At 43.0% G+C, this 12,038-nt stretch overlaps 1 protein-coding gene across 1 annotated transcript; it reads left to right on the forward strand.

The window, feature by feature from the left end:
- The first annotated feature begins 1,512 nt into the window (after positions 1-1,512).
- atg10 (ATG10 autophagy related 10 homolog) lies at positions 1,513-7,583 on the forward strand. Its single transcript, XM_083781525.1, has 8 exons — positions 1,513-1,575; positions 2,044-2,162; positions 2,503-2,748; positions 3,374-3,554; positions 3,796-3,893; positions 4,638-4,735; positions 5,480-5,637; positions 7,459-7,583. The coding sequence occupies exons 2-7, from the start codon at positions 2,046-2,048 to the stop codon at positions 5,589-5,591; spliced, it is 852 nt and encodes a 283-aa protein (XP_083637651.1). The 5' UTR covers positions 1,513-1,575; positions 2,044-2,045; the 3' UTR covers positions 5,592-5,637; positions 7,459-7,583.
- The last annotated feature ends 4,455 nt before the right edge of the window (positions 7,584-12,038 follow it).

Here is a 12,038-nt window from a genome sequence, read left to right on the forward strand (position 1 = left end):
CCAAAGGGGTGTTTTTTGAGCATGAAATGGATTCAGAATCATGAAAACCCCTAGTTTGACATGTCACATGCTACTTAAAGCTTAATGAAAGTTTGACATTTTTTACACAATTCTTTTACTCCTATAAAAGAAATTGCTCAATGCTGACAGCCGGTCAGCAAGTGGATTCACGAATGTAGGCTATGTATTATAGACAATATTTTAGGCCAATAAAAAAGACTATATAACAAATTTCCCACTCCACAACCCCAACTGCCGGGACTATCACTGAAGAAGTGCAAGATCAGGCCTGAGGACCTTGAGGCTGCTGCTGCTGCTGACCGTGACTTGTGGCGACAGCGCTGTTATGAAGGAACTCAGAGGCTGGAGGAGGACAGGATTGCCAGAAGACAGCAACAGAGACAACTGCTCCCCCAATAGAACATGTGGCTCCAAGATAGGACTCTTTCGCCACCTACAAATGCACCGTTAAGGACATCAAGTGTGTGTGTGTGTGTGTGTGTGTGTGTGTGTGTGTGTGTGTGTGTGTGTGTGTGTGCGCGCGCGCGTGCGCGCGCGCGCGTGTGTGTGTGTGTGCGTGCGTGTGTGTGTGAATTCAGGATAATCATTTTTATTTCATTCAGAAGCCAAGCATGCAACCAGATGGACAATCTGCTATATACCATGTTAGCGTAATTTATATAAATTCCCATCTATTCTGTGCTAAAGACTATTTCAAAAACACTGGTCATTATCCATATAATTTATTGATGCTCAGAATTAAAGAACAAATAACTTGAACTCATGAACTGTGACCTTCCTTACTCCTGCCTAGAACACCCATGCTTTAAGACTGAAAGGCCCCAAGGGTTCAAAGTGTGAAAGAGCCTGTTGCCTAGATAGAAGAAGCCCACAAATAATGTATTTGCTTCCATCTAGTGGTTGTTGGGGGATACAGCATACTAAAATATATTCAGGTTTTGGTACCATACCAGGTATACTATTTGTATAAGATATTTGCTTATACATTCCTTGCTTGCTATAATAATACATAGGCTATGTATAGAATTATTTTTTATATATTTCTTTTTACTACTTTAAAGATGATCTGGTTTGTTTAACAAAACAAACAAAAAACAGCTGTGACGTCACGTCACCCAGCCCAGCCCAGGAGTATATTAAAGAAGGAGATGTCACACAAGACCCCCAGAAGCATAGACAATCCATGCCCAAAAGAACACACACTAGATGGAATACATTGGAGATACACTGTCTGGGTCTGGGACGGTTCCGCAGAACTGTGCTAGTAAATACTACATACAATAACAAAATAATAGAAATAAAAATAAATAATAGAAAAATAATGAAGCATCCTTGAATTAGGAATATTTGTCTAATAGAGTCAGTGAGTTAATTAATACTAGGTCTACTTAATACTTATCCACCCCGATCGAGTGACGTGCTATACAACCATGCGTACAACGTCATGACCTCTCCTTCTTCAACACTCCTCGGTAACCCGGAAAAGAAACAGATTTGCGTGCCGTAAGTAACGAATATCTCTCAGTCATTCAAAATCGCTCCTCTCCGCAGTAAGTAAGTACCACACTGCAGCAAATAAATGAACATTGAAATATATTTCGTTCTCTGGTGGTTCCGCCACCGTCGCCACGTTTCCACACGGATTGTGTGTGCACTGTGCAGTCATGCAGTGGCAAACGTAGAGATGTTTGTTGTGACTGACAATGACAGACAGCCAGGACACAGCATCATTCCATATGACAATGAATGTGTCTGACTGACAGCCAGGACACAGCATCCATATGACAATGAATGAATGGCCTTGTATAGCCATGGTTCACATGACGCTCATGATGTGCATGACAGTCAATGTTCCAAGGCTAGGTCTTGTACACAAACAAACCCTCCATAAAATGAACAATCAGACATTTGGCAAATTATATTTAATTATGGACTCATTCTAATTGTGAACTCACTACATTGTATGCACAACATGGACATCCCGGGTGGGAGATTGACAGTTAGCCTTCTGCCTCCTGTCAGTCATGTCATCAGAGATGAACAGCAGTGTTCTGGATGAGGAGGTGTTCCTGCGATGCTGCCAGCTCTTCCTGCAGCTCTCTGACAGTCTGGGAGACGGCTGGGTGTGGGAACAGGTGGAGGTGAGCACTCTGACAGTCTGGGTGTGGGAACAGGTGGAGGTGAGCACTCTGACAGTCTGGGTGTGGGGACAGGTGGAGGTGAGCATTCTGACAGTCTGGGTGTGGGAACAGGTGGACTCTCAGAGTTAAATTAACATTGATTTTACAATATAAATTGGGGGTCCCAGAGATAGAAATGCCATTAAATGGGGGTCTGTAGACTAATATGCATGTCAAACTGGGGGTCCTTTAAATAAAATGTCTTCTCTTATGGGGGTCCCTGGAATATCTTTTCTAATGGGGGTCCGCGGGCTAAGGAGAAGATGTGTTATGTCACTAACTGTCCTGTCCTGTGGCACAGGGCTCCGCAGAAGGCTACATGAGGAAGACCACGACGAGAACAGTCTTCATGCAGTCCAGCCCTGAAGGAGACCCGGAGACAGACAGACGGACAGAGGAAGAAGACCCAGGGACAGACAGACGGACAGAGGAAGAAGACCCAGGGACAGACAGACGGACAGAGGAAGAAGACCCAGGGACAGACAGACGGACAGAGGAAGAAGACCCAGGGACAGACAGACGGACAGAGGGGGACCTGAAAGAACAGGTGGGACACCAGCAGAGTAGAGAAACCATGAGAAAAAAAAAGAAATCTTGAGTGATCGGATAGTCAATCATCCAGTCAGACTTTTTTTTACATGCAAATTTGTATGAGATTAAGACCTGAGGTAAATTGTACAAATGCCTCTCAAACCCCCATCTGGAATTGTTTCGTCTTCTTCCTAGAAGAGAAGATTTGTGTAAAAAAATATATTATATATATTAAATAATACAACATTACAAACATTAATTCAAACACTTTCAAGGATTTTGTTTTTTAAGTTCGAAAATAGCAGATGTACAAGCTTTCAGCACAGCACAAAGTGACACGCTGTGAGCTTGTAGATCTGCTAAACCCTAAATCCTAAGAGCTTTCTGAAAAAAACGTATTTCGCTATATACCTGTGTATATAGATACTAGATAGATCATAGATACCGGTAGATGGATAGATAAAATCTAAAATATCACAGATGCTTCCCCGGTTTTAATGCTTCCACCATCTGTGCATCTGTGGTTGTAGATTTATTGAAGATAAACAATGGACAAGAGTAGACGGTAAAGATTCTACTTTATTCAACATTCTCTCTCTCTCTCTCGTTCTTTCTCTCTCTCTCTCTCCCTCTCTCCACAGATGTGTTTTTCTTCTTCAGTCTCATCAGATGATGCAGTTGACACCAGAGATGATGATGAGGATGATGATGGTGTGTGTGTGCTAGAGCAACACTGCAGCACAGTGCTTCAATATGAATATCACGTCCTTTACTCCTGTAGCTACAGCACACCTGTTCTCTATTTTAGAGTCTCCACTCTGGGTCAGTTGTGTGTATGTGTGTGCATGTTTGTATGCGTGCGTGCGCGTGAGTGCATGTGCACGTGTTTGTGTGTACTGTGTGTGTACTGTATATGTGTGCGCACATTTTCATATTGATTAAATATGAATCAATTTACCACTTACCGGTAAGCGTTATTTTATACTTTGTCAAGTGTGAAAATAGAACATCTACAAGCTCACGATTAACCGTTGATCCCCTAATGTGTTGTGTTGGCTGTCAGGTGGTAGGAGTCTCTCTCTGGAGGAGGTGTGGAGATCTGTTCATCCCAGCTACAGACTCAGAGTGCAGCACAGCCCGCTGAACACCATCACACAACAGGTACGTCTCATCTCTTATCATCCGTTACGGTTTACTACTGTACTTCTCCTTTCATTTACAAGTTACAACATTGATTCTCAAGCTTTTTAATTTCAGGGATCCCCAGTTTAACTCTGAGAGTGTACTACAAACCAAATACACTCAAGAGTTACCAATCATTTAGCCGGGGAACCCTTCAAGTACTCCTGGGGGGTCTGAAAAGACTCTTTATTTTATTTTATTTTATTTATTTATTTTGTACTGAGGACCTGATTCTACAAAATAATGTCTTATAAATCCTAACAGTTTTCTGAATAACGTTTCTATATGTTCTATATCAGTGGTGTTCAAACATTTTCATCTCAAGGACCCCGACAATTATGTGTGTGTTTGGCTGCCGACCCATGTCTCAAAATATGTTGGTCCAGGGACCCCCAGAAGCAAAGATTTTAGTTAAAAACATTCGCTGTGAAAGAGTGTAGTTACGCCCGGGAGGCGAACCCGGGACCTATGAATCCTGAGTTACCAGTCGGCTAAAGAGCCATGGCCCGATAGACAAGTTGCAACGTAGCACCATATAGCCTACAAGATTATATATTTCAAAAATAGATGTGCTATTTTTCAACAGCTAAAGTTTAAAATAATGGTTCAAGTGGTTAAAAGCTAATGTGACACAGATGCGTTCCAGGTCTTAATGGGTCATTGTTGCCTACGTGTACATTAAATGTGTGTGATGATTATGAAGAGTGTGATTGTTCCTGATAGGAGCATCCATTTCTGGGCCAGTCCTTCTTCATCCTCCACCCGTGTCGAACGGAGGAGTTCATGAGGCCGGTGATGCAGGCAGCTCTGCTTGAACAGAGGTTGGTCTCCCATCTTTCTTTTGCACCCGCACTTATCAGTATTATTAAAGGTGATGGGGGGGGGGGGGGTTGAATTTCTAATTCTGAGTAATCATTGCAGTTTCACTCTGAGGAAGATGACAGTCTAAATGTTAAGCTGGTCAACAGACCGTCTCAGAACAGAGAAGCCAGCTTCAATTTGAGTGTGTCGTGCCACGCTGCGAGCTTGTACGTCTGCTGTTTTTGAACATTTTTGAAGAATCTTGAAAGTGTGAGAAAAGCTGTAGAATCGGCCTTGGGTCTTAACTGGTTCAGACTGTACGGCGGTATAACTAATCCAACCGACTGGTTGCTAGGACGTGTGTACACGACGTATTCGGAATATTGTATTTTTTTCCTTAAAGTTGGCCTCTCCTTCTGCACCATACTCCTTGCTATTTCGCGCATGCACATTGTCGTTCACTTCCCTGTTTACCGTTCACAAAGAAAGGCTATGCGCGTGTAATCTAGGGAGCTCTCCGTGGTTTTGACCAGACGGATATACTAAGCTCTTCATTTCTGACTTCAACATGCCTCTCGTTCAAAATATGAAGCGAGCGATCATCAGCGACTTTTATCGGAATCTTAGCGAGGTAAAGCAAGCAAAAATATGTCTCCCGTTTTACAGAGTAAAAGTGGACATATCTTCCCGGCACCCTGAGCTTCTATATTGAAAAAAATCCCGGCGCTGATTGTGTTAATGGCGTGAGTTGTTTTGTTTTTCAGACGGGTGAACTACGTGGTGACATGGCTGAGCATAGTAGGGCCAGTGGTGGGTCTGGACGTCCCTCTGAACTACTCAATGCAGTCACCTCCTCCAGAGACCACGCCTGGCTGACACCCGCAGGCAGGAGCATGTCCTATCGGACACAGAGAACAGAAAGGTAACGTGCACAGCACTCGCTTGTCTCTACTGCGGCCACGCATCGAATGAATATCCCGATGATCCGTCGTTTGAAGAAGAACATGTCTCGAGGGACGCTCCTATTGCGAACTGAGACGTCGACAAATAAATCAAGATTCTGTGTGGAGTGCGTGAATTAACCTTTTTCTTTTAAACTCAAAGTGAACTCGCACGGTGGTTTCTCGGGTCGGTTTTGGACCAAAGAGAAGTCAAGAACACACGACAAACACGTCCCTGGGGTAGACATTAAGGGAAATTCCGGGCCAGTGGATTTTCAAGATCACTGGCCCCACCATTATAACCACTGACCCGGAACATTCGTCAGAAGCTCTTTTTTTTGGGACGTCCTGGATACATTTATTACATTTTTCATGCTTTAAAATCCTTGTTCATTTCAACAATTTCTGTTTTCGATGATGAAACGAGGTGCATGGATTATGGACCTGCATGCATATTTTATGAATTGTCAACTGGTGAAGTGTGTAATACCAAGTGTCACCAGTAGACGTCGCCTTCTCATTTTGATCTTCATGCCTCACGATGAAATGTCTCATATTGATTGAGCATTCATCACCACCACCACATATCCATATCCATCCTCTTATCTCTATACCGGTATTTCTATATATCTCTTATGTCTGTTTGTCTCAACCTCCTCCATGCCCTTATAGCTCTTCCAGTGAGTTTCCAAATGTCTATTTCCATCAGTGGTCATTAAGTAGCAGTTGGTAGGAGTGTGGACTGAGTAAGGGACAGGCTGATGAATTGGCTGTGCCATCCTCGCTAGTCGGAGCTACTATTAATAGAGTGCTGCTGTTACGTATAGACACAGAATGAAGCAGGCACTTTGAAACCTTATCTCCTTTCCCACATGCTCAAAACTAATTTCCCTACGATTGAGCCTGTGGCCTTTTGTGGACATTTACCTGAGGAAATGTGTTATTATAAAGCGTGTTCGTTTCTCGTCACAACTGTCAGAAGCAATTTAAGGGTCTCTCGATAGGCAGCCGTAACCATTAATTTTATACTTTAACTATTCAAACAAATAGCAGATATACAAGCTCATATCACGTCACCTTGTGCTGTGCTATATAAGCTTGTAGATCTGCTATTTTAGAAAAATAATCATCAAACATCTAATCCTCTAATGTTTGCTTCTGGGGCCCTGAAACAACATATTTTGATGGTGGTTGGCATTCTGTTTTTTGGGGAATCAGCCTCAGCCTCAGCCTGGGTTAAGCTCTTCAAATCCTAAATGTAACCAGTGCCTGTGCACTGTTGTCCTGATATATTTACAGAGAAAGGAGGGTGGGGGGGTATAATTGTGCTCACTTGTATTTTTAGGTCAGTCATAATGGTTATGGGATAGGTAAATATTGCATTTATACAGACAGACATCTTTTCTTTTCTTAGATCCTGGTCATCCATGAATGAATTACATAATGTATGTGAGACAGTCACATCCTCGCATCGTCTGTGACAGAGTTCTGAGCACAGGGAGATGAATGGGGTCAGAGCCAGTTCTCTTTACAGCTCAGAGAAACACAAGGTTCATATGGAGTTCCACATGCATTATATACCACGTCCATTCGATGCCTTTCTACTTATCATAATGGAGATGATGCGATGAATAGGCAAGCAACAATAAAGCATTCCAGCTTTCATATGTTTGATATCTAAACTCTCCACCATGAAGGGGAAAAACACAGCACCCTAGCCATTTAAACCCTATTATACTTTTGTTTCTGTCTTTCTCTATCTCTTTCCACCTTTATTTTTATTTTTCTGCCTTTATTGATAGGATGAAAGTAGTCTGAGGAAATGGGGAGAGAGATGGGGGGAAGACACGTGTGGCAAAGGCCGACAGGATCAGGAGTCGAACCCGCGGCACGCTGGCTCAGCAGCCTAGGTGCCCAGACGGTTGAGCCCTTTCCACCTTTCTTGTACGACAAACAATTTATCCCACTTCTTTAGACCTGTGATGTGACAATAAAGTTGAGTTGAACGGAGGATCTATCTTTTTAAAAATATTATTAATGTTAAATGGTGCATTTATTATAGTGTCTTTTATTCAAGGTGCTTTACAATGTGCATTACATTCACCCAGTTACACACCGATGGCGGAGCAAACCATGCAAGGCACCAACCTGCTCATTGGGAGCAATTAGGGGTTCAGTGTCTTGTTCAAGGACAGTCCACCGGTTCCCAGGCAGGCGATCTACCTCCTGAGCCACTGCTGCCCCTTAGACCCCCTGGGCTGTATTTTGCGTGTCTTAAGTACCAGGTCTTATTACTTAACTTAAGACCTGGAGGCGTGGCCACTCAGAATAGCCAAATGGCATTGATCACACCTCCAGGTCTTAAGTTAAGTAATAAGACCTGGTACTTAAGACACGCAAAATACAGCCCCCTATCTCATAGACATCATGAACGCGTACACAGAATAAACGCCACAAAGGAATTGTTGATTCAGCATGTTTACCCACCCAGAATGTGCTATAATAAAATTGCCAAACAAGTCATAAGGGCAATACAACGATCGTAAAAAAAAAAGAGAAGAAATTGCTAGTTTTAAAAGCAATTACAGCACACAGATAGTACAGTAGGTTGTACAGTAAATGGCAATCTGGAATGGAGCCAAGGTTCATCAGGTTCAGACAGAGCTGCAAAGACATTTGGTCACTGTGCCAAAGGCGACTTGTGGCATCATCTCATTATCGTATAATGATGTCATCTTGCTTGGAAACAAACTGGCTGGATATAAGAACTTATGGCTTTTCAATCCAACTTATTTGGGCATTGAGTGAAAGAGGAGTGGTCGATCAGCCTGTATTGACTAAGCTCTCTTCCTATGGCACCTCTGGGAATTTGCAAGAGGGGCCGAGGCACTTAGGATATTAAACTAGATGCCAACTTTAGGGCCAAGGCTTTTAAGTGATGCCATCAATTAAGCAGCATTGTGCGCATGGCACATGTCTGGCAGCAAAGTCAGATGTTGGGGGCAATCTAGGTAAGAAAAAGCTACCCTTGCCAACCAGTGAGGTAATGCGTCTAACGCCGAAGCTCCACTGCAGCCATCGGGCGTCCGTCAGCGTCGCGCCATCGTCCACGCAGGGAATGTTCCCTTTTTAATCAAGGAAGGGTGCTCCACTGCCGACTGTTGCGTTTGGACGGCGTCTGGACGGAGTCGCCCATTTGTCCCAGGTCATTTTGTGATGCAACGCACTCAGTGGAGCCCCGGCCTAACTGCCACAGGTACTAACTGATAAGCAACAAGACTAGTCTTCAAAAGCCCTGTTAGTGGTAGTGAGAGATCCCTTGAAGGCAGTGCTTCCCCACAACCCCCCTACAACCAACCAGTCTGAATTGATTTGACATTGCCATCCTTAGAGCCCTGCACACTTTCACTAGCTAGCTGACATGTCGCTCCTGAGCGTAGCAGTAAAGGAGGGTCTTGGGGGTCACTCAAATGGTTTTATGGCATCAAAGTCTGAGGAAGGTCCGGAGGGACCGAAACGTTGCTTCATTAAATAAGAAAATACTTACGTACAAATACACAGTGTGCGGGTGTATTCTATTGCTTTCATTGATGGCATCAAAGTCAAAAGAGAGTCAAAGTCATACGATTTGTGTCACATGTTACCGCAGTGAAATTTGTTCTCCGCATTTGACTCATCTCTTGGAGCGGTGAGCCGCAGCCAAGGAGCGGTGAGCTACAGCCGTGCCGCGCTCGGGAATCATTTGATTAGTAGATTTGGCATCAATCCGTCCGTTACCTTTTGACATATCGTTTGTGCAAGTGGACATTTTGGCCTATGAGTAACTAAAGGAAATGCCATGTGATTGCCAAAATGAGTACAGTTCATCTTCCAGGGAGCATGAAGGTGAAATGTAGCCTGTAGTTTGGGCCATATCCTGTATCACACTGATTCCCAAACCTTTTGGCCTGTAACCCAAAAGACAAATTAGACATTTTCCCGGGACCCAAATGAGTGAAAATAGCCGATCTACAAGCCCACAAACGCCGTGTTTTCACTACTTTTTAATCATTTGTTTTCTAATTTATGGAATTTCTACGATTTTTATTTTATTTATTCAAGAAATGACTTAGATTTTATTTTATTTTTTGGTATTAATTCATAAAAACTTTAGATTTTTTGTCTAGAAACCAGTGCGTATCGGACCAAAGTGTTTAAAGGGCCAACAGATAGATAGACGGACCAACATCCCTGCTGATAGTGAGACTGAAGACCCAAAACAACCTCACTCTTGTCTCGGCTGCATTCACTGTGCTGTATTTGGCCAGTCAATACTTCATTGTTCCAACTTAAGCTGGCAGCATACCTCAAAATAAGTCATTTTCTTCTGCCTGCCAACGTGAACAAGTTCTCTGCAGACAAAATTGTGTTATACTCGATGCGGCTGATAAGTGTGAGATCCGTTTTGGCCCAGGCAGGGTATAGACCAGGGGGGCAGTCAGACAGATATTTTGTGAAGCCACTAAGGAAATCGGGACTTCCTGAAAGTTCATATAATGGCCTGTTGTGGCGCTGTCAGCCCCGGCGCCAGGATGAATTGACTGAGGGTTTTTTTTTTATGTCAATAATAAAATATAAAACGACAAACAATCATTTGATCTAGAAAGAACTACACACATCAAATGCTGCAACTTATCAATCAATGGCACTGCCAAAATTGTCAAATATAAAACCAATCCAGAACAGTAAAATTATATTTTTATTATTGACATTTTTACAAACAAATAAATAGGCTAATTACAATAGCTAAGCTGCCCACTTAAGCACCCTGACCACACCCAGCACAATGACATTATAGCACCCCTCCCCATTATCATTGACATTTTTACAAACAAATAAATAGGCTAGGTACAATAGCTGCCCACTTAAGCACCCTGACATTAGCATCCCTCCCCACCCCAAGGATGGCCTATAGGTGAGGAATGTTGTTTTTCCAGTTCTAGATGGGAGATCATTAAGATGCTGCTGCATCCTGTATTAAGATGCATCCTTACTTCCCTCCTTTCAAGCAATGGAATTTAATTGAATACCTGGAAATGTACCATTGTTTTGTCTGCAACTAAAAAAAAATCCACTTTTGATCTAAGGGGGCAAAGAGGTTGATTTAAGGGGGCAAACACCCCCTTTTCTCCCCTCGTGGCGCCGGGCCTGGGCGCTGTCATTGGGCCCAAAAAACTCCATATCTCCATAGAGGTCCATGTATTTGGGCCCAACTTCACCTAGACTGTATTACCTTAATAAACATGGTCATGAATACTTTCTGCTTCCAGTCACTAGTTTAAAGTCTCATTTCTCATGTCATAATATTCTTTTTGGAAAATTATGGTCCCATTTATTTAAAAAAATGACCATAAAGTCGAGTATGTTCTGAGGGGCGTGGCTACCGTTACAGTCTATGATCGGGAGCCACCCCCCGTTCGAGTCAAAATAAAAACCAACGAAGAAGAAGGGAGGAAGTCCCGCCTCGTTGTCTGGGCCAGCCAATGGCCAGCTGGGCCCAAACGGATCTAGAAAGATGGCGATTTACAATTCAAGGACTGACAGGCTTCATCTTACAGTACGTCCATATCAGACCCGGAGATCGCTTTGTCCATATTTTTTCTATGGTCTATGGTATAGACCTGTAGTGTGGGAACGGTGATTATGGCACCTGAAATGCATTCATCCCCTATGACAGTGGTTTTCAATCATTTTCTTACCATTTTTTGTTTGGGATTTGAGCCAAGGACCACCATTTATTCAGATTTAGCCTAAACTAAAGAATATTTTGTTATGGTTAACATTGATCAAAATAACAATTCTTCTACAGTACATTCTCTAATTGTGTAGACTTATGAGCATCGCGCCTGTCACAGACATGTGCAGAGCAAGTTCAGTCAGGTAACCAGTCGCTGCCGGCCGTTAATTGGGCCGCCTCAGCACCACGTTCTCATTCACATGATTCACTCAGCCAATCACACACTCACTCCATCTTCATACCGGCTGTTTAAACTGGAAGTTTTGCATTGCTCTTCCCGCTTGCTTGCTGCTGCTGATTCTGCTGTGCTGCTACTATATGCTAAACCTTTACTGCTCACCCTCCTTCAGCCCAGCTACCACCTGTAGTTTTGGATCTGCCGTTTAGGTATGGGGGATTCGGAGTCCCTATGGTCGGGACTTGATGCGCTTGATCTCAGTACCTAAAAAGCAGATCCAATTCATCGCCAAACCATAATAAACGTATTGCTCATTTTATATTCAATAAATATATATTCCATCCATTCTTTTTTTTTTTTTTAAGATATTTTTTTTGCGGCTTACGCCTTTTATTGATTTTTTAAGGGACAGAAAGTAGGCTGACAGG

The sequence above is a fragment of the Protomyctophum parallelum genome, assembly GCF_964188405.1.
Source record: "Protomyctophum parallelum genome assembly, chromosome: 14".
Classification (NCBI taxonomy): Eukaryota; Metazoa; Chordata; class Actinopteri; order Myctophiformes; family Myctophidae; genus Protomyctophum; species Protomyctophum parallelum.